Source organism: Ovis aries, chromosome 5, assembly GCF_016772045.2.
Source record: "Ovis aries strain OAR_USU_Benz2616 breed Rambouillet chromosome 5, ARS-UI_Ramb_v3.0, whole genome shotgun sequence".
In the NCBI taxonomy this organism is placed as follows: domain Eukaryota; kingdom Metazoa; phylum Chordata; class Mammalia; order Artiodactyla; family Bovidae; genus Ovis; species Ovis aries.
The window spans coordinates 9,962,915-9,989,327 of record NC_056058.1 but is presented as its reverse complement, the minus strand read 5'-3'; the positions used below and the strand labels follow the sequence as shown (position 1 = coordinate 9,989,327).

The 26,413-nt window shown below is 50.1% G+C and overlaps 2 protein-coding genes and 1 pseudogene across 3 annotated transcripts; 2 read left to right on the top strand and 1 right to left on the bottom strand.

The window, feature by feature from the left end:
- Positions 1-1,045: 1,045 nt before the first annotated feature.
- Positions 1,046-3,512, top strand: RLN3 (relaxin 3). Its single transcript, XM_004009249.6, has 2 exons — positions 1,046-1,285; positions 2,700-3,512. The coding sequence occupies exons 1-2, from the start codon at positions 1,108-1,110 to the stop codon at positions 2,927-2,929; spliced, it is 408 nt and encodes a 135-aa protein (XP_004009298.1). The 5' UTR covers positions 1,046-1,107; the 3' UTR covers positions 2,930-3,512.
- Positions 3,513-3,635: 123 nt separating this feature from the next.
- Positions 3,636-26,353, top strand: IL27RA (interleukin 27 receptor subunit alpha). Of its 2 annotated transcripts, XM_004008476.5 has the most exons (14): positions 3,636-3,894; positions 4,329-4,446; positions 9,693-9,850; positions 9,936-10,090; positions 12,250-12,409; positions 12,502-12,575; positions 17,013-17,196; positions 17,285-17,473; positions 19,954-20,055; positions 20,131-20,289; positions 24,182-24,307; positions 24,907-25,000; positions 25,218-25,311; positions 25,655-26,353. In XM_004008476.5, exons 1-14 carry the CDS (start codon positions 3,798-3,800, stop codon positions 25,904-25,906), a joined length of 1,962 nt encoding a protein of 653 aa, XP_004008525.1. In that variant the 5' UTR covers positions 3,636-3,797; the 3' UTR covers positions 25,907-26,353. The 2 variants fall into 2 exon arrangements, with proteins under 2 accessions (XP_004008525.1, XP_042105755.1); XM_042249821.1 differs by lacking the exons at positions 24,907-25,000; positions 25,218-25,311.
- On the bottom strand, positions 5,211-6,295 carry LOC121819595 (large ribosomal subunit protein uL13-like; annotated as a pseudogene).
- Positions 26,354-26,413: the final 60 nt, after the last annotated feature.

The window sequence follows — 26,413 nt, the reverse complement described above, 5'->3', positions numbered from 1 at the left end:
TTGTCACTGGGAGCTGTTGCATAGCAGAGTTTTATTAAAGTGAAAAAGAGACAGAGAAAGCTTCTGACATAGACATCAGAAGGGGGACAGAGACTGCCCCACTCGCTAGTCTTAGCAAGGGAGCTATAAGCTTTTCAGTTGGTTATTAACAATAAATCAAAAGAATGTCTCAAGGTTGTAAAGGTCTTACCAGACCCATTCCCACAATATACATTTTATAAAACGATAGGTTTAGTCAGAAGGTTCTCAAGAAGGAGAAACATGTCCTCAAGCAGGATACATTGTTGTTATATAGTCATTGGTACAGAATTAGAGGAAAAACATATCCTTGAGCAAGATGAGTTGTTTTGTTGTGCAATCAACCGCTCAGGAAATGGCAACCCACTCCAGTGTTCTTGCCTGGAGAATCCTGTGGACAGAGGAGCCTGGTGGGCTGCTGTCCATGGCATCGCACAGAGTCAAACACGACTGAAGCGACTTAGCATGCATGCATGCATGCATTGGAGAAGGAAATGGCAACCCACTCCAGTATTCTTGCCTGGAGAATCTCAGGGACAGAGGAGCCTGGTGGGCTGCCTTCTATGGAGTCGCACAGAGTCAGACACAACTGAAGCGGCAGTTCAGTTCACAACTTAGTAGCAGCAGCAGCTCAGGGCTTAAAGAAAAAAACGTTTGTCTTTTTCTCCTCCTTGAGAACTCCAGACCCCTATCTCACCTTTAAAAACTCAAGACCCCTTTCTCCTCCTTGGGGACCCCGGACTTCTTATCAACCTACCTAAGAATTGATTCCCTCACTGGTCTCTGCTGAGCGGAGGCCTTCTCACCTCTCTCTGTTGCAGATGACAGCCGATGATGACAGCTGGGCCACGTCACCCTATTCCTTCTAAAGGTTATCGCTTGGTCCAGAAAACAGGAAAGGTCAGGGTTGGGGAGGGGCATGCCCGCCTTCCCTCTGCTGATGGAGATAAAGGAGGTCACTCAGGTCCTACAGGACAGGAGGGGGAAACTAAGATGTATAAATGAGGGGCCAGGAGGTGGTAGAAGTACCAATCACCAGGAAGCTGCCTTGGTGTGCCCACTCTCGCCTCTCAGGCAGCCCAGTCCAGCATGGTCAGACACCTGGTCCTGCTGCTGCTAGCCCTGGGGGTGCTGGCTGGGGAGCTGTTGCCGAGGACCGAGGCCCGGGCAACACCCTACGGAGTGAAACTTTGTGGCCGTGAATTCATCCGAGCGGTCATCTTCACCTGTGGGGGCTCTCGGTGGAGACGTGCCCGCGATGCTGTGGGTAAGGCTGGGGAGGTAGTGTGTGTGGCCACGGGATTGATGGGACATGAGGTGGGTCCCAGAAACCAGAGACGGAGGTGAGATGAGGGGCTGGGACCGGAAGGTCCCTCCTTCACCACATGCAGCTGGGGAGATGGGCCAGGCCCTTGAAGCTGTGCCAAGGCTGAGGGAGCTGGTTGGCAGAGCTGCAGAGCTGAGATGGGGTGGGGTGGGTGGCAAGCCATTTGAACCAGCTAGAAGTCTGGGACACTTACTACATGTGAGCCCTGTGTTACGCAAGGCTGTTGTTTGCCCAACCCTGGTCAGTACCATTCAGAAGCAAAAACTAAAGTGCTTTCCAAGCCTCAGGGAAGGGAGTTAAAGGAGTGTGGTGAGGACAAGGCTAGATTTACCACCTAACAGGTGACCCTCTGTCTATGAGGTTGCACAGTCGGACACGACTGAAGCGACTTAGCAGCAGCAGCAGCAGGTGACCCTCTACCAAGTTGCTTTTCTTCTCTGATCAGCTTTATCTACAAATAGGAGGCACAGCTCCTGTATCTTGCACATTTGTTAGGTGGCAAAATTGAGTCTAAACTGATTAGGACAAAACTGAGTGCTTACCGTATATCAGATGCTATTTTAAGTTTTTTTTTTTTTTAATGCATATTAGTTAAGTCATCTACTCTGTATAAAACTCTACAAGGTAGAAGCTTTTAAAAAATTTTTGATGTAGACCATCTTTAAAGTCTTTATTGAATTTGTTACAATACGGCTTCTGTTTCAAAAAGCATGTGGGATCTTAGCTTTCCGACCAGGGATCAAACCTGCATTCCCTGCATTGGAAGGCAAAGTCTTAACCACTGGACTGCCAGGGAAGTCCCAGGAGTTATTATTACCCCCACTTTGCAGGCAAGGAAACTGCAGCTCAAGGATGGTAACTGGACTAGGGCTCAGTCAGTTCAGCTCCCAGACACGTGTTTTCCACCATCAGGTCCTCAATAACTAAGTAGGAGGGGAAAGCTGGGCTTCCCAGGTGGCGCTAGTGGTACCCAAACCTGCCTGACAAGATGCGGGTTCCATCCCTGGGTCATGAATGTCCTCTGGAGGAGGGCATGGTAACCCACTCCAGTATTCTTGCCTGGGGAATTCCATGGACTGAGGAGCCTGGTGGGCTATGGTCTATAAGGTTGAAAAGAGTCGGACACAACTGAAATGACTTAGCACGCAGGGCAAAACCTATGACGGAAGAGGAAAGTCAAGCTCAGTGGGGTTAAGCTGCTCATCAAAGAAGGAACCCACGTCTGAGCAGAATCAAAGTCTATACTCAACGAGGCTTATTCACACTCAAGAACAGAGAAGTAGCTGGGCGAGCCCGGAGCTGGGACTCTGGGTGTGACACAGTCCCGGGCACTAACTCTTCTCATCTTTTGCAGAAGATGCCTTCCCAGAGGTGGACACTGACTCAGAGAGTGAGCTGGATGAGGCAGTGGCCTCCAGCGAGTGGCTGGCCCTGACCAAGTCCCCTCAGGCCTTCTACGGGGACGGACAGGGCTGGCAGGGAACCCCAGGGTCTCTGAGGGGCAGACGCGACGTCCTGACTGGCCTATCAAGCAACTGCTGCAAGCGGGGCTGCAGCAAGAGCGAAATCGGCAGACTCTGCTAGAAGCAGAACTGGGTGGCAGAGGGCCACCAGGGTGAATGCCCCAGCCCTGCCATCCACCTGACCGGCGTCCCGCTGGGCACTTGTTTCTGGTCCCTCACGCATTCATTCATCAGCAATTCACAGAGGTCCGGCACTGTGGGCTCAGAGTTCCCCCACCCAACCCCGATCTTTGAGCAGTCCATCCCACCCCTGAGCAAGCTATGCCGCAACCTGGCCAGATGGGGACCCTCACGTCTGAGCAGCCCATACGATTCCTTTCCTGGCCTGTTCTGTCTCCTATTGTCCCTACTTACCCAAGCTGGCCACACTCAGACCCTTGCCCAAGCTGCGACTCTCTCCTGTCCCACCTGTGGCCGTTCACCAGCCCAAATTATGCCCCCACCCCATTCCAGCCTTCCTGCCTGCCTGCCAGCCCCTCTCCTCCAACCCAGCCCGCTGGGAGGGGTTCTAAAGCTGTAGACCCCAGGGTTGGTGGAAGGACTCCTGGGTTTTTTTCATATCCTGGGGTGGGAAGCTCAGTGTGTGTGTGGTGGGAACGGATCAGAACCTTCTCTAGCCCCTCAAAATAAAAAGTTGCAAAAGACTTGGCAGTGTGTGATGTTTGGGGAGGGAAGGGGCAGGTATCAAGGGAGCTTCGGCCACGCCCTCAGCGCAGCCCCCACCCCCTCCCCAGCCCCTGCGAGTTCTGCCGGGAACTTTCCGGTGCAGATAAGGGGCGGGGACCCGCAGCGCAAGGTGCGGAGGCGGCCGGGAGGGGTGGCTCTGCTTCCCGTCGCCGCTCAGGCGTTGGTCCCCGAGAGCGCGGCGGGCGGCGCGGCCGCGCTGGGCCGGGAAAGGCCGGGCCGGACTGGGGGGGCGCGCGAGTGCCATGCGGGGGGGCCCGGCCGCCCCCTTCCCACCGCGGCCGAAGCCGATGCTGCTGCTGCTGCTGCTATTGTTGCTGTTCAGCCGGACTCGGCCCCAGGGTGAGTTCTGGAGCGAGCTCGTGTCTCACGCTCGCGAACGCGCCCATCACCCTCCAGCGTGACCCTCAAGTTTGCGGAATGAATGGCAGAGGTCCAGAAGTCACTTTGCTCTCCCAGGCCCCGGAGTAGGGGCCGGGCGATGCGAGGGGTTGGGGAATGGGCGGTAGCGAGGTGGGTAGCGAGGCCGGGGTTGGAGGCGCGGGGTAGGGTAAGGGCTTTTGTCCGGGAGTGGGGGGGTAGTTAACAGGATGTGGCTGGTGGGAGGGGAGGAGTTATGCCGAAAGCCTGGGGAGCGGTGGCCAGCGCCCCCTTCCTGCTGCTCGCTTTAGTAAGGGATCCTGAATCGCCCTCCACAGTTGTCAGAAGTTCTGGGGTGGGCCCGAGGCTGGGGGAACTGACCCCCTTCCTTGGAACCCTCCTGCCTCCCTCTCCAGGCAGCCCGGGGCCACTGCAGTGCTATGGAGTTGGACCCTTGGGGAACCTGAACTGCTCCTGGGAGCCTCATGAGGACCTGGGAGCCCCCTCCGTGCTGTATGTCCAGAGCCAGAAGTAGTGAGTACCGTAGGGTAACGGGGACACTGAAGCCACTCAGGTTCTAGCCTTCTCAGAGGACCCATTCGTCCTGCCCACCCTCACCTCCCAGCCTGACCCTACTCTCTAGCCCTTCAGTTCCAGATTCCCTCATTTCCTTGCTGGTTACCATGAACCAGTCACTTTCCCTCTCTGAGCCTCTGTTTCTTCCTCTACCAAACGCTGATAATAATGGAAGCTGGTTCCCAGCGTTGGTTCTGAGAATTCAATGAGTTTAGGCACTTGGGAAAGAGAAAATGCTTAATGATTAGAAGTTGTTTTTTATTGCTGTGTGACCTTAGGCAAGTAGCTTAACCTCTCTGAGAACATGGAAAGATCATTTGATCTGGTGCTGGGGATGCAACAGTGAAAGAGACACAGAAAGGCCCATGGAGCCCACAGTCTGAGGGGGTGACTGATATTGCTTCGTGATGAATCACACTTGGAAACTCAAATTCATTTCAAATTTGGCTGAGAGAGGAGAGGAAAAGGAGCATTTGAAGATGGGAACTGGCATGGGAGGTTGGTTTTTTTTTTTTTTTTAATGGTGGTAAAGTACACATAAAATTTACCCCCTTTTTTCTCAATCGCTTTCTTTTGGCTGTGCTGGATTTTCTTCGCAGCTCCGACTCTCTAGTTGCGGCTTGAAGGATTCTCACTAGTTACGGTGCATGGGCTTAGTTGCCTTAGGGCATGTAGGATCCCAGTTTCTTGACCAGGAATCCATCCCGCATCCCCTGCTCTGACAGGCAGATTCTTAACCAATGGACCACCAGGGAAGTCCCCTCAATCTTTTCAAAAGTGTCCAGTTCAGTGGCATTAAGTACAGTCACACTGTTGTGCAGCCATCACCACGATCCATGTCCAGAAGGGTTTTAATTTGTAGAGAACGAGAAAGTAAGAGGGCTTTCCAGGTGGCGCTGATGGTAAAGAACCCACGCGCCAATGCAGGAGATGTAAGCGACATGGGTTCCATCCCTGGGTTGGGGCAGTCCCGTGGAGGAGGGCATAGCAACCCACTCCAGTATTCTTTCACTCCCGTATTCTTGCCTGGAGGGTCCCAGGAACAGAAGAGCCTGGCGGGCTGCAGTACATAGAGCTGCAAATCAACTTAGCATGCATGCCTGCACGAGGGAATAAGAGAAAGTCACTTTTTGTTTGTTTGTTTCTGAAGAATAAGCAGTCAGGTTAATTGGGGTCAGACTAGGACCCCGTGAGTCTTGAGGACCTCTGAATCTCTCAGTTTTCTTCTCGATGTTCTTTCCTGCCTGCTTTGGTAGCCTCATGAGCAGCTGCTCTCTCCGACCGATTGTGGATCTTGGCTTTCTCCTTTCTCTTCTCGTCCAGGGTGTCCATTACTGCCTGGTCCTTCCAGCCAACCTCATGAGCCAGGTGCCCTAGGCAGGCAAACTTCCGAGTAGGCTTCAGACGCTCAACTTTGAGGGCAGCGGGGACCACCATTCGCTTCCTCTTGTTATAGGTTGGTGGGATCCCATCAAACACCTCGAGGCGCTCCAGAGCAGCCTGACCTCGCTTGGTCTTGTGGGGCAAGACGTCTCACTCTGTCCGCCAGAAGATGCGGCTGGGGGCTCGGAAGTGGTAGGGGTCACGGGAGGGGTTGGTATTCATCCACTTGCAGAAAAAGGCCAGGTACTTCAACTTATTTCTGTAGAAATTGCCAGAAATGTTAATGCCCTCACAGCGCACGACCACACCCTTCCGGCCTAGAATCACCTGCTTGGCCACGATGGCCGCCAGGCGGCCCAGGAGATGGCCTTGGCTGTCAAGCACCAGGACCTGCCCCTCCATCTTCGGCAGCCTCCAGGGAAAGCTTTTTTGTTTTTTTAATGAGGTGAAATTCGCATAAGGTGAAATTAACCATTTGCAAGTGAACAGTTCAGTAGCTGTTAGTACTTCACCCTGTTATGCAACCAGTGCCTCTGTTTCATTCCAGAACATGTCCATTACCCCCGAAAGGAAGTTTTGTCCCTAACAGCAGTCAATCCCTGTCCCCTGACAACGGCTCATCTACTTTCCATCCCTTTGATTTGCCTGTCCTGGACCTTTCTCATAAGTGGAATCATGCCTTATGTGGTCTGTGATATCTATATACGTTCACTTAGCGTGGTTTTCAGGTTCATTATGTTGTAGCATGAACCAGAACATCATTCCTTTTTTCGCAGCTGAGCAATATTCTACTGAAACGGATATACTGTGTTCATCTACTCACCTGTTGATGGACTCATCTGTTTCCACCCTTGAGCAATTGCAGTGGGTGGTTGTGACCAGCGCTACTGAGAATGTGTGTGTGCCCGTTTTTGAGTCCTTCTTTTCAGTTCTTTGGGGGTATATGCCTAGGAGTAAAATTGCTGGGTCATGTGGCAGTTCTGTTTAACTTTTTGAGGAACCAACTGTTTTCTGCAACAGCTGCACCGTTTTATGTTCGTACCAGCAATGTAAGAGGGCCCCAATTTCGCCACATCTTTGCCAGCATGTGTTTTTGTCTTTAATGAAGGCCTTGATTTGAACCTTTGAAATCCAATCCTTTGGGACATCCTCAACTCCTCTCTCGGTCGTCGTTGTTCAGTCGCTAGGTCACGTCCAACTCTTTGCGACCCCACGGACTGCAGCACGCCAGGCTTCCCTGTCCTTCGCTATCTCCCAGAGTTTGCATGTCCATTGAGTCAGGAGTGGGTGATGTTATCTAACCATCTCTTCCCCGGTGGCTCAGTGCTAAAGAATCCACCTGCCAATGCAGGAGACTCGGGTTTGATCCCTGGTCTGGGAAGCATCCCACATGCCACAAAGCTACCAGGCCTGTGTGCCGCAGCTATTGAGCCTGTGCTTGCGTGTGCTAAGTTGCTTCAGTCGTGTCTGACTCTTTGCGACCCCATGGACAGTAGCCTGCCAGGCTCCTCTATCCTTGGGATTCTCCAGGCAAGAATACTGGAGGGGGGTGCCATGCCCTCCTTCAGAGGATCTGCTCAACCCAGGGATGAAACCTGCATCTCTTATGTCTCCTGCATTAGCAGGCAGGTTCTTTACCACTAGCGCCACCTGGGAAGCCCCACCGAGCCTGTGCTCTGGAGCGACTACTGAGCCCACACACCACAGCTACTGAAGCCGGCGCCCCTAGAGCCCGTGCTCCACAGCAAGAGGAGCCACGACAATGAGAAGCCCGCACACCGCAACTCGAGAGTAGCCCCCACTTGCTGCAACTAGAAAAGAGCCCGTGCGCAGCAACAAAGACCCAGCACAGCCAAAAACAAATAAATAAAATTATCAAAGAAAAAAAAGAAAAAGCACCGGGCACAGTTTGGCCTCGGGACCCTTGCCTTGGCTGCTGTTCCTTTGTAAAATGCTCTTCGTTTAGGAAGATCCTTCACGAACTCTGCACCCACCTCCTTCAGGCCTTTATTCACGTGTCTCACCAGAGCGCTCTCCTGACCACGTTTACTAAAACAGCACTGTCACGCTTCACCTCAGCACGCCTCATCTTCCTCGTCCCGCTTGATCTGTTTTTTTTAAAAAAAGTTGATTATTTCCCTATTTTTGGCCTCACTGGGAGGCTTGTGGGATCTTAGTTCCCCTATCAGGGATTGAACCCCGTGCCCCCTGCAATAGAAGTGTGGAGTCCTAACCTCTGGACAGCCAGGGAACTCCCTTGATTGTTCTTTATATTGCTTTTACCACCATCAGTTATATATTTATACGTGTTTCATCTGCCTCCTCCACTGAAATACCAGCTCTGGAGAGTGGATCCTTGCCTGCTTTGGTCATAGTCCTATTCTCAGCTTCTACAGCAGGGGCTGGCACACAATATGTATTAGCTGACTGAATAGTTGTTTTTGTTGTTGTTCAGTTAGAATCTTGTTGACCCCGTGGACGCCAGGCTCCTCTGTCTTCCACTACCTCCTGGAGTTTGCTCAGATTCATGTCCATTGAGTAGGTGATGCTATCAAACCATCTCATCCTCTGCTGCCCTCTTCTTCTCTTGCCCTCAGTTTTTTCCAGCATCAGGGTCTTTTCCAATGAGTTGGCTCTTTGCATCAGATGGCCAAAATATTGTGGCTTCAGCTTCAGCACCAGTCCTTCCAATGGGTATTCAGGGTTAATTTCCTTTAGGATTGACTGGTTTGATCTCCTTGCTGTCCAGAGGACTCTGAAGAGTCTTCTTCACCACCACACTTGAAAGGGTCAATTCTTTGGCACTCCGTCTTCTTTATGGTCCAACCCTCACAGCCGCATATGTTAGTACTGGAAAAACCATGGCTTTGACTGTAGGGACCTTTGTCAGCAAAGTGATGTCTGCTTTTTAAACACTGTCTAGGTTTGTCGTAGCTGTCATTCTTTTCTTACGAAAAGCAAGCATCTTTTAATTTCATAGCTGAATCACTGCAGTGATTTTGGAGCCCAAGAAAATACAGAAGTAAATGTGGATATATATAATAGGTGCTCAATAAATAAAATAACCAATGCTTATATAACATGTATGTGCCCCTGATGCTTGCTATTATTTTCTTTAATGTTTTAATTTGGTTGCATGGGATCTTAGTTGTGGCATGAGGGACCTTCATTGCAGTGCATGGACTCTCTAGTTGTGGCACGAGAGCTCAGTAGTTGCTGCGCTCGGGCTGAGTTGCTCCACAGCACTTGGGATCTTAGTTCCCCATCCAGGGATGGAACCTGCCTCCCTTGCATTGCAAGGTGGATTTTTAATCATTTGACCAGAGGAAGGGCTTCCCAGGTGGCTCAGTGGTAAAGAATCCACCTGCCCATGCAGAAGACACAACAGACTCAGATTTGACCCTGGATCGGGAAGTTCCTCTGGAGGAGGAAATGGCAACCCACTCCTGTCTTCTTGCTTGGAAAATCCCATGGACAGAGCAGCCTGGCGGGCTGCAGTCCATGGGGGCGCAAAGAATCAGACAGGACGGAGCAGCTGAACACACGTGCATGGACCATCAGGGAAGTCCTGCTGGCTGTTCTAAATGCATTTCATATCTCATCTCATTGATTCCCCTCCCCTATTCAGCCCTTTGCGCAGGCACTTTTATCACTCTCATTTTGTAGGTCAAGAAACTGAGGCACAGAGAAGTTGCTTGCTCAAGGTCACACAGTTCTTAAGCAGAACTAGGACTTGAACCCAGGCAGAGCAGATGTTATCATTAAAGACTCAGGGCCCAGCCTGTTGTCTATCACCTCTATTTCCCCATCTCTCTTCACAGCCATTCCAACAAAACCTGGACCGTGGCGGTGCCCACCGGCCAGAACTGGGTGACCATCCCACGGGAACAGCTCACCACGTCTGATGAACTCCTTGTCTGGGTGGCCAAGGCCGGCCAGCCTCTCTGGCCCCCAGTCTTTGTGAACCTTGAAACCCGAAGTAATGGGCGGGAGTGTTGGGGATGCGCTGTGTGTGGGGTGGGTGGTCCTGGAGGCCCCTGCTCAATGCATTTCCCCTTCTTCAGTGAAGCCAGATGCCCCCCACCTATACCCTGATGTGGACTTCTCAGAAGATGACCCCCTGGAGGCCATTATCCAGTGGGCCCCTCCTACATGGCCACCCCATAAGGTCTTGGTCTGCCAGTTTTACTACCGAAGGTGCCAGGAGTCCTGGGTGCTGGTGAGTGTCAGGGAACCTTTCCCCCCACCCTACTCTGGTGGGGCCTGGGACATCATTCCCAAATCAGAGATCTAGCCCAGATCTTGTTCCTCACCTGCCCCTGGAGTCTGTCCGCATCGCTCACAAGAGGTCTGTACGTGCATCTTGTTCAGCTAAAAAATGTACCCCCACAAGATAATCTATAAATTCCATGCAGTCCCACTTGGAATTTGTTTTTTTTGGCCATGCCATGCACGTTGCAGGATCTTAAGTTCCCTGAACAGGGATTGAACCCCGGCTGTCAGCAGTGAAGGCATGGAGTCCTAACCATTGGACAGCTGGGGAATTAATTCCCTTCACTTGGAATTCTTGAGAAACTCAGTGAACTTCCTCAAACACTTTCATTTAATGAATTGTTGTTGTTCAGTCATTAAGTTGTATCCAACTCTTTTCGACTCCATGGACTGCAGCACCCCGGGTTTCCCTGTCCTTCACCATCTCCCAGAGTTTGCTCAAACTCATGTCCATTGACTTGATGATGCCATCCAACAATCTCATCCTCTGTCATTCCCTTCTCCTCCTGCCTTCAGTCTTTCCCAGCATCAGGGTCTTTTCCAATGAGTTGGCTCTTCACATCAGGTGGCCCAAGTATTGGAGCTTCAGCTTCAGCATCAGTCCTTCCAATGGGTATTCATGGTTGATTTCCTTTAGAATGGACTGGTTTGATCTCCTTGCTGTCTCCTCAGATAACTTACATGAACCTTAAAGTAAGAGGTTAACAGCAGGGGACTTCCCTGATGGTCCAATGGCTAAGATTCCATGCTCCTGATACAGTGTTTAATCTCTGGGCAGGGAATTAGATCCTACATATTGCAACTAAGACACAGTGCAGCCAAATAAATAAATGAACACTAAAAAAAAAAAAAAAAAAGGTTTATAGCAGATACTACTTAGCACTTACTGTGTGCCACACAGTGTTGGAGACTCTTTATCAAATCCTTATAAGAACTCTTTGAGGTAGATGTGTTTTGTGCCTACCCATTTTACAGATGAGGAACAGAGCCTGGTTTTCAATAAACACTTGAAAATGTTAATAATAAAAGAAGCTCATATTTCCAAGCCCCAGCCACGCATCAGGTACCAAGCTAAGGAATCTGCATGGATGATCTTAATGAGGACTCCCGACTTCCCTATATATAGATTATTTTATGATCTCTGTTTCATAGTTGGGGAAACTGAATCTCAGAGAGGTTAAGCAACTTTCCCAAGCTCACACACAGCAAAAAAAAAAAAAAAAAAAAAAGACGAAAGCTCCAGAGCAATGGGACCCCAGGAGTTGGGGAGCCTGCCCAAACACGTTAAGAGCACAACCCCAAAGTTGCATGTATCTTTCATCTCATATCTCATTGGTCAAAACGTAGTCACATTGTCTCACCTGATTGCAAGGGAGACTGGGAAGTGTGGTCTTTATTCTTGATACACGGTCCTGACAGACACTCAAGGTTTCCAAAAGAAGCAGCCGAGAATGGGTATTGGGGATAACCAACTATCTCAGTCACAGCTTGGGGTGCAAAACACCGCAAGGTAGGGTAGACTTGTTTTCACTGGGAATAGTCATGCAGTTCAGAACGGTGCTAAGATACCCACGTTGAAATCCTACTGCCTGGGAATGAATCTCAGCTGTAGTACTCACCAGCTCTGTGACCTTGGGTATGTCACTTGACCTCTGTAAAATGAGGACAATAATAGAATTTCCCACCTACTGCTATAGCTGGCACAAAGGATAATCAAATCATCTCTTTTTGCCAGGGATTATCCAGTTTTAAAACTGAAAGCCCTGTGTCCTGAGAACCCACTCTGTCTCCCAGGCAAAGCAAGACAGTACTGGTCATCCGATTGGCAGCTAAGGGCTTCCCAGCTGGCTCAGTGGTAAAGAACGCAGGAGTTGCAGGAGACATGGGTTCTATCCCTGGGTCAGGAAGATTCCCTGGAGAAGGGCATGGCAACCCACTCCAGTCTTCTTGCCAGAAAAATCACATGGACAGAGGAATGGTGGGCTGCAGTCCAGGAAATCCCAAAGAGTCGGACAGGACTGAAGTGACTGAGCACACACATTGACATGTAAAAGGTCAACTTTCAATTCAGCCTTCAGCCTCATCGCTCACATGTCACTCCCGCAGCTGGAACCGGAAGTGAAGTCTATACCTCTGATGCCCATTGAGATCCAGGACCTGGAACTGGCCACTGGCTACGAGATGTTCGGCCGCTGCCACGTGGACAAAGAGGAGGATCTTTGGGGCGAGTGGAGCCCCATTCTGCCCTTCCAGACACCACCCTCTGGTGAGGATCTCTGGGCTTCCCATCTTTTCCTCTCCTGGAATTCTGGCCATCACGCCATTCCCATTTGTCTCTTCTTTTTCCATCCTCACCAGCTCCAAAAGACGTGTGGATCATGGGGAACATCTGTGGGGCACCGGGTAGACAGGAACCCCTGCTTCTGTGGAAGGTGAGTTGTGAAGACCCGTTTCTCTGCCCATGCCAGGAAACCCTGGATAACGATGCTGCGGTGACTTACTTGGTGGTCCAGCGGTTAGGACTCCGAGATTTCACCCCCAAGGTCGTGGATTCAATCCCTGATCGGGGAACTAAGATCCCACAAGCTGCCCACTGCTGCAAAATCAAAAACACCCCAAAACCAAAAAACAATGATGTAAACAAAACGGAGGCTGCTATGCTGCCCTCTTGAGGCTGCTTCAGGGCTTCAAGGAGGGGGATCATCAGGGAGGTCCTGGCATGGCGCTGGGCTCAGAGCAAGACTCCACCAATGGTGACTGAAAGTAGGGGATCTGAACTGAGACTTGAAGATGGCTACGAGTGTTCCAGGCAGGGGGGGACGCTGGGTGCAAAGATTTAGAAGCAATACAAGGCTCAGCTCCACAGAGTACAGCCGAGTATACTAAGGGCTTTGATGTTAGTATCAAAAGGGCATTGTAGGGACTTGTCTCATGGTCCAGTAGCTAAGAATCTGCCTATCAATGCAGGACATGAGTTCAGTCCCTGGGCTGAAGGTCCCACATACCCTGGGGCAACTAAGCCCAGGTGTCACAACTACTGAAGCCTTCATGCCCTTGATCCCGTGCTCTGCAATAAAAGAAGCCACCACAGTGAGGAACCTGAGCACCGCAGCTAGAGTAGTCCCCGCTCGCAGCAACTAGGAAAAGCCAGAGTCCAGGAACAAAGGTCCCGAACAGCCAAAAACAAAATAGATAAGGTGAAGGTAAGGTGAAGTCGCTCAGTCGTGTCCGACTCTTTGCGACCCTGTGGACTGTAACCTTCTAGGCTTCTCCATCCATGGGATTCTCCAGGCAAGAGTACTGGAGTGGATTGCCATTTCCTTCTCCAGGGGCTCTTCCCGACCCAGGGATCGAACCCGGGTCTCCCGCATTGGAAGCAGACGCTTTAACCTCTGAGCCACCAGGGAAGCCCCAAAATAGATAAGTAATTTTAAGAGGTGGGGGGAGGGGGCGTTGTAGGGATTTCCTGGTGGTCCAGTGGCTAAGACTCTGAGCTCCCAATGCAAGACACCTGGGTTTGATCCCTGGTCAGGGAACTAGATGCTATATGCTAAAAGACCCCACTTATTGCAATGAAAATTGAAGATTTCGCGTGCCTCAACTAAGACCTGGTGCAGCCAAATGAATAAATAAATATTTTTAAAAAGCCAAAACAAAAACTGGGCTTGTGAGATGACAGACAGGAATGAAACAGTTCTCACTGACCCAAGTCTGTTAAGCCCCTAGTCGGTTCCATGCATTGCAAGGCCCTGACTCACAGTAAACGTGGCGAGAAACCAAATAACAGGGCTCTCACTTTCTTGGGCCACACGATCTGATAATATCACTAACTTTAACCATGCATAATATTTCCAGAGCTCTTACTGTGTGCCAGGTCCTAGCCTATACACTTACTTATATTGACAAACTTTACAGATGAGAAACTGAGATATAGAGAGGTTGCCCCAAACCATAACTGGTACATGGCAGAGCTGATGTTTATTGGCTTTCAAAGCATAATTCACAGTTTCACTACCTTTATTTCATGTATTTAAATTTTTTTTTTCACTTTTTTTTGGCCATGCTCCAGGGCCTGTGGGGTCTTAGTGCCCTGACGAAGGATCAAACCTGTGCTCCTTGCATTGTAAACATGGAATCTTAATCACTGGACCACCAGCGAGGCCCCTCAGTGTCCCTGTTTTATGACACATACCTTGTAATGCCCCTTTACTATACTGAACTGAAGTACAGAGCTCAGGGCTTCCCTGGGGGCTCAGTGGGAAAGACTCTGCCTGCCAGTGCAGGAGAAAGGGATTCAGTCCCCGATCTGGGAAGATCCCACGTGCAACTGAGCAACTAAGCCTGTGTGCCGCAACCGTTCAGCCTTACTCTAGAGCCCGGGAGCCACAGCTGAGCCCATGTGCCGCAGCTGCTGAAGCCTGTGTGCCTAGAGCCTGTGCTCCACGAGGGCAGCCACCGCAGTGAGGCGCCCGAGTGCCGCAACTAGTAGGCCCCACTGTCTGCAGCTAGAGAAAAGCCCGTGAGGCAGCGAAGCGCCGTTACAGCCCCAAATAAATAATACACAAATAGAATTATAAAAAAGAAATAGAGTTCTTATAACCCATATATATATATATGCATTTTAAAATGGATACAGTGTATTGTGTTATAACATACAGTATACAGTGTATTGTAGCATTCAGTAGAAAATAAAGGGGAAACAAAGCTACTACATAATGGCAAAAGTGTTCAGTTCACCAGTGTGACATGCGTACTAAATCTGTACCTACCTGAAAGGGTTACGTTAGTCTCTTAGTGGTGTCCGACTCTTTGTGGGCCCACGGACTGTAGTCCGCCAGGCATCTCTGTCCATGGTATTCTCCTGGCAAGAATACTGAAACGGGTTGCCATGCCCTCCTCTGGGGACTCTCCTCACCCAAGGATCAAACCCGGGTCTCCTGCGTTGCAGGCAGATTCTTTACCGTCTGAGCCACCAGGGACGCTCCATGTACCTCATAACATAGCTTTAAAAGACATAAAGTAAAAGTTGACAGAACTACAAGGAGAACTCTATGAATTCACAACCATTGTGGGAGATTTTTCATATGCTCCTCTAAGGAATTCCATAACAAGCAGATGGAAAACAAGTCAAGATCTAGCAGATCTGAGCATGTGACCAGCAGACAGCCGAGTGGACTCACATAGGAAGCATTCGAACATGCATTCTTTCCATTCCAAACAGGACATTTACCAGAGCCGTCCACATGCCAGGCTATTGAGCCACTTTCCCAGGACTTCAAAGGGATGAGACAAGGCAAGACACGTTGAGAAACTCTCTGATCAGAACACAGATCATGCTGGAAATTGATAATTGCAACTGCCTGGAGAGTCCCTATATGTTCAGAATATTTTAACATTCAGTGAATATTAAAACCAGGTCCCCAAAGATTTTGTATTTATACATCAAGTGGTGTTTGGTCTTAGGATCAGCTAAAATTGCTAGATTTTTGTATCTACAGAAGTTTCCAGTTGGGATGACATTCTAAAGTCACAGGGAGGTAGGACAACTTTTTGTTTCTAGGAGAGGGTAGCGGTAGCGTCCCTGGCTCTTGAGCATCAAATACCAATCATTGAGGCAACCAGATATTCTCACAAGTTTCCCCAAAGGACTCTGGAAGGTACCATCCTCTTTGCTACACATAACGGCTCCTCTGTACAACAGTGGGAAATTTGCAGTCCCTAACAACCACACAGGACAGAATGGGGTAAGGTGAGTGAGGCAGGGTTATATAAGTGCGTGGCCAGATTTTATCTTTACTTAAAATATTTTTTTAGAAATCACTTTGTTTCCTCTTGTTTTTGAAAATTTACTTTTGGCTGCACTGGGTCTTTGTTGCTGCATGTGGGTTTTGTCTGGTTGCAGAGAGCAGGGGCTGCTCTCTAGTTGCCGTGCAGGAGCTTCTTCCTGCAGGGGCTTCTCTTCTGGTGGCGCACAGGCTGCAGACAGCTTGAGTGGCTGCAGCTCGTGAGCTCAGCAGCTGGCAGCTTGCTGGCTCTAGAGTGAGCAGGCTTCAGTAGTCTTGGCCCATGGGTTTAGTTGCTTCGCGGCATGTGGAATTACCCCGGACTAGGAATCGAATCCATGTTCCCCGTATTGGCAGGCGGATTCTTACTCACTGCACCACCAGGGAAGTCCCTTACTGAAAATCCGGTTTGCTTTTTTTTTGCATTAATTTTGATTGATTAAAATAATATGTTACAACAAAGTTCTACTGTAGAACAGAGAACTATATTCAATATCCCGTGATAAACCATTATGGAAAAGAGTATGAAAAAGAATGTGTGTATATATATATGTGTGGGGGGGGGTCACTTTGCTTACAGAAGCAATTAACACAGCTTCACAAATCAACTATACTTCAGTAAAAATAAAATTTAAAAATATTGCATTAAACTATAATTTATCTTGATTGGATTTGGGGGATCCTTTCTTGTTTTGCACCCTAGTTCTGGCTCACGAGCTGTATTCTAATCTCACTTCTGCTGTTGAGCCACTCTGAGACTTGGTTTCCTCACTTGCACCGTGAAAAAAAAGAACCCACCTGCCAGTGCAGGAGATGCAGGTTCGATCCCTGGGTCAGGAGGATTGGCCTGGAGAAGGAAATGGCAACCCACTCCAGTATTCTTGCCTGGAAAAACCCCATGGACAGAGGAACCTGGCTGGCTACACTCTATGGGGTCACAAAAGAATCGGACACGACTTCAGGACTAAACAACGGTGAAACCAACAAAAATGTTTCACTGATGGGTTTATCCAGTGACCTCACTGAGATGCACAGTATGTGCCTGATAAGGAGAGAGATTCACCCCTCCTTCCCCGCATCCTTCAGGCTTCAGGGCTCTGCATGCAGGTGACCTACAGAGTCTGGATCCAGGTTAAAGATCAGGAGGTGATCCAGGAGGAGACCCCCTACTGCAACTTCTCCATCCCCACCCAAGCAGAGTGGGTAGGGGTGTCTGCCGTGAATGCCACAAGCTGGGAGTCTCCTACCAACCTCTCTTTGACCTGCTTGGGTAAGAAACTTCCTTTGTGAGATGCCCTGGAGGTGCAAGTGGAGACTGCCCAAGCAGACAGGTGAGATTTCTCCTCCCCATCCTCCAGGTCCAGACTTTGCCCCCCATGGCGTGGTGGTCAAGACCATCTCTGGAAACACAGAGCTCCTAGTGACTTGGCAACAGGAGCCTGGGGAGCTGCAGGAGCACGTGGTGGACTGGATCCGAGACGGCGACCCCTCGGAGGACCTCAATTGGGTCCGGCTTCCTCCTGGGAACCTCAGTGCAGTGTTGCCAGGTGAGGCCGAAGGGTACCTGAATTCCCATTTCAGCTGCTGGAGAACAGGAGAGGCCAGATTTGCAGAGGAAGGCCACAAGTATTATTAATTCATGCAAGAACTATTCATTGACTACCCACTGTGTGCCAAGCCCTGTTCTAGACACTGGTACACAACGATGGGCTTCCCCGGTGGCTCAGCAGTAAAGAATTGCCTGCAGTGCAGGAGATGCAGGCTCAGTCCCCAGGTTGGGATGATCTTCTGGAGAAGGAAGTGGTACCCACTCCAATATTCTTGCCTGGGAAATCCCCTGGGCAGAGGAGCCTGGAGAGCTACAGTCCGTGGGGTCACAAGAGTTGGACACGACTTAGCAACTGAACGACAACAAACACAGTGATGGCAGCTGATGTGTATTGGCCTTTCCATCAGCATGAAATCATTCAGTCTTCCTTATAAAGCAGGTTTCTGCTGTTATCATGAAGATAAAGAAAAAGGCTCAGAGGTTAAGCAACTCCCCTGAGGCCATACAGCAAGTATGTGGTGGAACCAAGATTTGAACCACGTAGTCAGGTTCCTAAAGCCAAACCCTGAACTGTAACACTGTACTCTCCTCTCAACAGCATCCCTACCCTCATCCCCACCAACATCTCCATCCTCATCTTGTAGGGCCGGCAACCATTGGAACAAAACCCAAATGCCTCTGTGATGCAGTTTGTTGTTGAGTTGCTAAGTTGTATCTGACTCTGCCAGGCTCCTCTGTCCACGGGATTTTCCAGGCCAGAATACTGGCGTGGGTTGCCATTTCCGTCTCTAGGGGATCTTCCTGACGCAGGGATCGAACTTGCGTCTCCTGCATTGCAGGAGGGTTCTTTATCACTGAGCCACCAGGGAAACCCCTGTAATGTAATTGGGGCAAAGTAAATCAGGGTAAGGGGGAGGAGGGAAGAATTTATTTTAGGGAAAAAAAAAGAAAAAAGTCTCTCTGGGAAAGTGGCGTTTAAACTAAGACCTGAAGGATCCATGAGGATGTCTAAGGGAACAAGAGGGGACAAACAGTCCACAGGCTCTGAGGCAGAAATGTGCCTTATGTGTTGGAGTGACAGTGGGGAGGCCAGTGTGGCTGGCGTAGAATGAGCAAAGGGGAAAGTGGGAGGAGGTGAGGGCAGGGAGGGGACAGGGCAGAATGTGCAAAGCCTTGTGGCTCACGAAGACTGATTTTTTCTGCTGGTGAGGCGGGAGCCACACAGGGTTCTAAGCAGAGGAAGGGTGTGTCCTGACTCGGTTGCTCACAGGTGCCCCCTGGCTGCTGTGGGAGGAACAGACTGGGAGGGTGAGGGCTGGAATTGAGGAACCCAGAAGAGACTGTGGGCTTCCTGGGTGGCTTAAACAGTGAAGAATCTGCCTGCACTGCAAGAGACCTGGGTTTAGTCTCTGGGTCTGGAAGATTCTCTGGAGAAGGGAATGCTGACCCACTCCAGGATTCTACCCTGGAGAATTCCGTGGACAGAGAAGCCTGGCGGGTTACAGTCCATGGGGTTGCAAAGAGTCGGAGACGACTGAGGGAGTAACACTTTTCCTTTCAGAAAGAACTGTATTTGCTCCTTCTGGGAGGGAACAGATGAAGGGAGAGAAGCAGGCAGGTTCTTGTTGGGGAGTCTTACAGCAGAATTTTGGGGACCTATTTGGATTTGTTGCACCGGACATGCTCCTCCAAGTGCAATTGTCCAAGGGACTGTCAGATATTCAAGTCTCAAATCTAGCAATAAGTTCTAGGCTGAGATTTAACACTGAGGAGTCCGTCCTTGGTGTAAAGAATTTGGGATAGCCTAAGAAGGTGTCAAGGGAGAGACTTAGGATAGAGTCCCAAGACTATAAGTATATATGGACAGAAGAAGAGGAGCCCAGTTTTGGAAAATTCCCAGTTGAGGAAGGCTATAGGGCACCACAGGTTTTGAGAAGGGATTTCAGGAGCCTTATTTACTGTGATGGATGATGTCAGGGCCCCACTCAGAGCCCAGAGTTTATCTCCCAGTCTCTGGCAGCTGCGTTCCTGGCCTGAGGGCTTTTTCTGGCCCGAAGCATCTTGCCTGCCTAGAGAGCTGAAGTGCCTGGGAATCAAGGCCCCTCAGCTACAGCCCTTCACCGATGACTGATAATGGTCGATGGATAAATACCCCAGCTCCCTCCCTCCTTGGGTGGGATGGAGTTCAAGAATGTCAGCTCTTCTGCCACCCAGAGGGCACCAGTGGGACTGAGCCTTGGCTGGTCATGTTGGGATCTTGTTCTCTAACGCAGTTGCCTGGGAGTCTTTCCTTCCCTGCTTCATTTCCCCACTGCCCTATTGGTGTTCTCTATGGTTACCTCCCAGATAAATTACTTTTCCTCAAACCCTTGTAGCAGAGTGTCCCTCTGGAGACACAAATGAAGATTCCTTACAAAATAAGAAACGCGTTGGGGAGGGGAGCCAGCTCTAACTGGTCTTTGCTTCTGCCCTACTCAGTGGATTTCAAGGAAGGGGTCCCTTACCGAATCACGGTGACCGCGATCTCTCCTTGGGGCTTGGCCCCGGCCCCCTCCGTCTGGAAGTTCAGAGAGGAGCTAGGTAAGTGGTAGGCTTGGAGGACGGAGGGTTCTGAAATCCTGGCAGAACTTGACCCACTGAACTTTCTCTCTCCAGTACCGTTATCGGGGCCAGTGGTCTGGCGAATCCAGGATTCCCCCTCAGGGACCCCTGCTGTAGCGTGGGAAGAGGTCCCAAGGCAGCAACTTCGGGGCCATCTCACCCACTACACCCTGTGCACACAGAGTGGAACCAGGCCTTCTGTCTGCAAGAACGGTGAGCTCCACTGCCTCTGCCCCAGCCCCCATCCGACCCACCCATCAGTCTACCCCTCCCCTTGCCCCCAGACGGGACCTTTTGGCTCCTTCTCAGCCCCTATGAGAAAACCTGATATCCTGGGTTCCCTAGTGGGTAATAACCCTGGTGGCTGTCGGTGTAATCGACTGTCATGTGGCCATTTAAAATGAAGAGTCCGATCTATATTTATTGACATTGAAAGATGCCTGTCATATTTTATTAAGTGAAAAGATAAAAGGATTATAAAACTCTGTGGGCCGGTTCCACTTTTGTACAATAAACCCAGCACTGAGCAAAGCAGAGACACAACTATGAAAAGAAATTCCTCCCCAGCATCAATAGGGATTTTAGGATTACATATGATTTTTATTTCTTTTTTATACCTTTGAATGTAGGCTAAATTTTTCCTCTGAGCACAGATTCCTTTTAAAAGTACCCTTCTTATTTTTGGCTACTCTGAGTCTTCGTCGCTGCTTGCTGGCTTTCTCTAGTTGCGGCAGTTCACGGGCTGCTCATCACAGCGGCTCCTTTTGGTGTGGAGCACAGGCTCTGAGGTGCTCAGGCTTCAGTCGTTGTGGAGCATGGACTTAGTCACTCTGCAGCATGGGGGATCTTCGTGGACCAGGGATCAAACCTGTGTCCCCTGCTTTGGCAGGCAGATTCTTAACCGCTGCACCACCAGGGAAGTCCCTAAATTATCTTTATTACCCTTTCCCCCACAGTCCCATTGAGATATAATTGACAAACACACTGTGTATGTTTAAGGTGTACATTGTAATTGTTTGACTTATAAATATTGTGAAATAATTCCCAATATAAATTTCGTTAACATCCATCATCTCATACATACATACCATAAAAAAAGTAATAAAAATTCAAAATATTCTTTTCTTCTGATTACAAAAGTTATCTGTTCTTGTTTTAAAAACTGACACACTGGGGCTTCCCTAGTGGCTCAGTGGTGGAGAATCCACCTGCCAGTGGAGGAGGCAAGGGTTCGATCCCTGATCCGGGAAGATCCCGCATGCCTCGGAGCAACTCAGTCTGTGTGCCACAGCTCTGAGCCTGTCCTCTAGAACCAGAGAGCCTCAACCTCTGAGCCCACGTGCTGCAGCTACTGAAGCCCGATTACCTAGAGCCCACGCTCTGCAACAAGAGAAGCCTCCGCAATGAGAAGTCTGTGCTCCACGACTAGAGAGTAGCCCCTGCTCGCCATGGCTAGAGAAAACCCGCTCAGCAACAAAGACCCAGCACAGCCAAAAATAAAGAAATAAAAGTACTTTAAAAATTGACAAAGGAGCACGTATACTCAAATGTATCAGCGTTCTCATCACTTCAGTGATTCTGATCACGCAGCTTCCGTATTTTGCCCTGTGTATGTTAACACAAAGATGGGAGTTGTGTTTTTTTGTGTGTTGTTTTTGAGTTGTGTCGTCTGAAAGTTTTAAACTTCTTTACTAAAGAAAATTTCAAGCGAAAGTAGGAAAAGCAGTGTAGCAAACCCTTGTGCGCCCACCATCTGGTCTCAGTAGTGAACTGCATTTAATCATTCCTCTTTGAGTGTATCCCCCACACTTTTTACCTAGTGTGTCTTTGGTGTCATTTCACCCTTAAATAATTTGGTACTTCTGCCTTTGTCTCTAACTGATAAAGCCTTTTTTTTTTTTTAAACAAAGTTGCTTTGCCCTAACTGCACTTTGCATGAGTACATAGATATCACTGGGTTAAAAATCATATATATTTATGTGTTGTCCAGTTGCTAAATTATGTCTGATTCTTTGTGACCCCATGGACTGCAGCATGCCAGGCTCCCCTGTCCTTCATATCTCCCGGAGTTGGCGCAGATTCATGTCTGTTTGGGTGATGCCATCTAACCGCCTCATCCTCTGCTCCCCTTTCTCCTTTTATGAGTACATGTACCTATTATTATGAAAGGAGAACCATGTTATAGGCCCCTAAAGCTTATGCCTGATGTTTTGTAGCTCTCTTTTTCTCCTCGATGTTTTAGCTTGGATATCTTTATATGGCATATTCAGTTAAAAAGCACGCACAACAGGGAATTCCCTGGCGGTCCAGTGGTAAGGTCTTGAGAGAAGAATTTGGGGGACCCATTTGGATTTGTTGCACGTGACATGCTCATCCAAGTGGGATTGTCCATGAGATGGTCAGATACTCAAGTTTCAGATCTAGCAATAAGTTCTAGGCTGAGATTTAACACTGCAGTCTGTCCTTGGTGTAAAGAACTTGAGACAGCCTGAGAAGGGCATCGAGTGAGAGATTAAGGATGGAGTTCCAAGACCATAAGAATAGGAGCCCCAGTTCTGGAAAATTCGCAGTTGGGGAAGGCTATATGGCACCACAGATTTTGAGAAAGGATTTCAGGAGCCTTATTTACTGTGATGGGTGGCATCAGGGCCCCACTCAGAGCCCAGAGTTTATCTCCCAGTCTCTGGCAGCTGCATTCCTGGCCTGAGGGCTTTTTCTGGTCTGAAACATTTTGCCTGCCTCAACAGCTGGAAGTGCTGGGGAATCAAGGCCCTTCAGTTGCAGCCCTTTATCAATGACTGATAATAGTTGATGGACAGGTGGTTAGGACTCTTACAGCTGAAGGTCTAGGTTCAATCCCTGGCAGGGGAACGAAAATCCCACACCTGTAAGGCATGGTCAAAGAAGTAACCACAACAGTTCTGGGAGGTGCAGATGTCTTCCCCTGGTCTGAAGCAAATTTCCCTTCACTGGGTCCTGTGCATTCCGAGGGATATGATATTCATGGCATTCTTTTATTTGTTCCAATATACGCTTGACCCTTGAACAACACAGGTTTGAACTCTGCGGGTCTAGTTATATGTGACTTTTCTGCATAGTAAATTTTAACAGTGCTATCTATGGTTGGTTGGATCTGCTGATGTGGAACTAGGAATTACAGAGTGTGTGTGAGCTGCTCAGTTGTGTCTGACTCTTTGCAGCCCCATGGACTGTAGCCCACAGGCTTCTCTGTCCATGGAATTCTCCAGGGAAGAATACTGGAGCAGGTAGCTATTCCCTTCTCCAGGGGGATCTTCCCCACCCAGAGACCAAACCAGGTCTCCTGCATTGCAGGCAGATTCTTTGCCATCTGAGCCACTAGGGAACCCCTATTGAGGAACACAGATAAGGAAGGCATCCCTGGTGACTCAGTGGTAAAGAACCTGCCTGCCAGGGCAAGGGATGCAGGAGGTTCGAGTTCAGTCCATGGGTTGGGAAGATCCCCTGGAGGAGGAAATGGTTACCCACTCCGGTATTCTTGCCTGGAGAATTCCATGGACAGAGGAACCAGGTGGGCTACAGTCCATGGGGTCGCAAAGATTCAGCAGCAGCAGCAGCAGCAGCAGCACAGACAAGGAGGTACAGACTATAAATTATACTGTATTCGGATTTTTAACAGAGTTAAGAGTTGACACCCCTAACCCCTGCCTTGTTCAGAGGTCAACTGTAGATCATTTTTTAGTGCTTTCTATGTGCCAGGCACTGACTAGAGTTGGACACGACTCTAGGAATATGGCCCTCGGGGCCCTAACTTTCTCATGAGGGGCATGCAGGCATAGATAAAGTAAATACTATCTATGCAGTGTGTCAGATGATGGTAAGTGCTGGGCAGGGGAATAACGTTAGGAAGATGAATGGAGAAGCAAGTGCTGTTTTAATTGGTTGGGGTAGGGGGGAGCAGTCAGGAAAGTTCTCACTAAATAGGTGACCTGCGAGCAAAGAGCTGAAGGAGGGGAGGAGGGAACCATGTGGCTATCTGGGAGAGTGTTGCAGACGGCAGGGCACGTGCAAAGGTCCTGAGGCAGGACTTGACTGCCTCCCTCACCTCTCTGGGTATGTCCTCCAGTGACTGGCAGCACCCAAACCATCACCCTGCCTGACCTTCACTGGGGTCCCTGCAAGCTGTGGATGACTGCCTCCACCATCGCAGGACAGGGCCCACCTGGTCCAAGCCTCCAGTTTCACCTACCAGGTAGGGGTCTGGGGTGGGACTACTATGGGAGGGGGCCCTGTTCCCCTGGAGGGGAGTTACATAATCCTTACTGAACTTCATTGGGTAGACAACCTTTTGACTTGGGGATGTTGATGATGCATTTTGATGCTGCTGAACACTGCTGTGGGTTAACAGGCAATGTGTGTCTTTGACCCTTTCACCCATCCCTGACCTTGACCTTCTCCCAAGTCCCACTCTCACTCTGAGCCTCCCCCTAGCGATTCATGTGTGCATGCTCAGTCGCTGAGTCATGTCTGACTCTTAGTGACCCCATGGACTGTAGCCCACCAGGCTCCTCTGTCCATGGGATTCTCCAGCACGAATACTGGAGTGGGTTGCCATTTCCTTCTCCAGGGGATCTTCTCAATCCAGGGATTGAAACCGAGTCTTCTGCATCTCCTGCAGTGGCAGGCAGATTCTTTACCACTGGGCCACCTGGGAAGCCCTCACCCCTTCATGAGTCCTGCCCATTTATCCACTCCCTTACCCATTCCCTGCCCCTCCCATGAGCCTTCCCTGGGCCCTCCCAGCCTTCTTGGTGTCCAAGTGTTCTTCTGCCCCTCCTGCTTGCCCTCCAGATAACACCCTGAATTGGAAGGTTCTGTCTGTTGTCTGTCTGCTGTGGGGCTTGCTCCTGACCGGCTGTGGTGTGAGCCTGGCCACCTGCAGCAGGTGAGGCTGTCAGACACACGGGTCTCTGCCCAGGTGGGGAGGGCAGCTGGGCATCACTGAGCTTGGCTTGGCAGGGGGGAGGTGGGGAGCGGGGGCGGGGGCTTCGGGGATAAGGGGATGATGCTTCAGAGCTCTGGGACATTCCTGGACCTTGCCATCTGGGCATGGGTATCTAGCCACCCGGCTTCCCTGCCCTGACTCCTAACCTGCTTGCCAGGTGTGTCCATCTGCGGCACAAGGTACTGCCCCACTGGGTCTGGGAGAAGATTCCTGACCCTGCCAATAGCAACTTCAGCCTGCCGCACATGAAGGTGAGTGAAAAGCCGGGCTTCTTGGAGCCCTCTAGGGGGTTGAGGAAAGCTGGACAGTGGGGGATAGTTGAGAACTAGGGTGGAGGGTATGAGGGGAAGGGGCTTCCCAGGATTTAGTGGTAAAGAATCCACCTGCCAATGAAGGAGACGTGGGTTTGATCCCTGGCTGGGGAAGATCCCTGGAGGAGGGCATGGCAACCCACTCCAGTATTCTTGCCCGGAGAATCCCATGGACAGAGGAGCCTGGCAGTCCATAGGGTCACAGAGTGAGTCATGACTGAAGCAACTTAGCACACACACTCACAGGTACAAGGGGAACAATCTCGGCCTCTTCTCTCCCCAGGAGGTGCCCCAGGCCCAGCCCCCTGGTGACTCACCCATCCTGGAAGTGGAGGAAATAGAGGAGGTTCCAGTTAAGGAGCCCTCCCAGCCCTTGGCACCACTGGACTCTGGGTATGAGAAACACTTCCTGCCCACACCTGAGGAGCTGGGCCTTCTGGGCCCCACTGCAGGCTCCAGGCTACGGCCTGAACCGACCTCAGGAGAGGACAGGGGAGCTCCTTTGACAGATGAAGACATAGAGGCTCAGAGCTGAGTCACTTGCCTGAGGACACCCAGCCAAGGAAGAGCTGAGACTAAAGGACCCCTACGGAGTAGGGCCTGGCCCTACAGGGAAAATGTGGATGGATGGGGGAGCAAAGGAAAAATATGTGATGTCCAGAGCGGCAGCTACTCCCCAGATCTGTCCTGCTCCTATAACGGAACTGTAGTCGGATGCACTCCCAGCCTCCCTTGCAGCTAGGTGTAATGCCGGACTGAGTTCTCACCGGTGAAACATAAGCAGAGGTGGCGTGCCAACGCTGGGTCTGGGTGGGGGCTCTTCCACATTGCCTTCCCTTTCCCATGAGCTGGAGCATTGATACACCCTGTGATACAGCTTTGACCACACCCAAGATGAAGGCAGAGCAAGAAACAGAGAAAACGAGTTTCCAAGTGATCCCATAGAAGTGTCCAAAGAAATAAATTTTTTTCACTTTTGAAAGCTTCTCTAGCTTGAGATCTTTTTGTTAGAGCAGCCACATCTATTTAACTCTGACTGAAT

Bases quoted from the DNA above. Each gene is read 5' to 3' on its own strand.
- RLN3 (XM_004009249.6), top strand. From the start codon at position 1,108: ATGGTCAGACACCTGGTCCTGCTGCTGCTAGCCCTGGGGGTGCTGGCT. The intron at 1,286-2,699 runs GTAAGGCTGGGG...CATCTTTTGCAG, and splicing joins ACGTGCCCGCGATGCTGTGG to AAGATGCCTTCCCAGAGGTG.
- IL27RA (XM_004008476.5), top strand. From the start codon at position 3,798: ATGCGGGGGGGCCCGGCCGCCCCCTTCCCACCGCGGCCGAAGCCGATG. The intron at 10,091-12,249 runs GTGAGTGTCAGG...TCACTCCCGCAG, and splicing joins GCCAGGAGTCCTGGGTGCTG to CTGGAACCGGAAGTGAAGTC. The intron at 25,001-25,217 runs GTGAGGCTGTCA...CCTGCTTGCCAG, and splicing joins AGCCTGGCCACCTGCAGCAG to GTGTGTCCATCTGCGGCACA.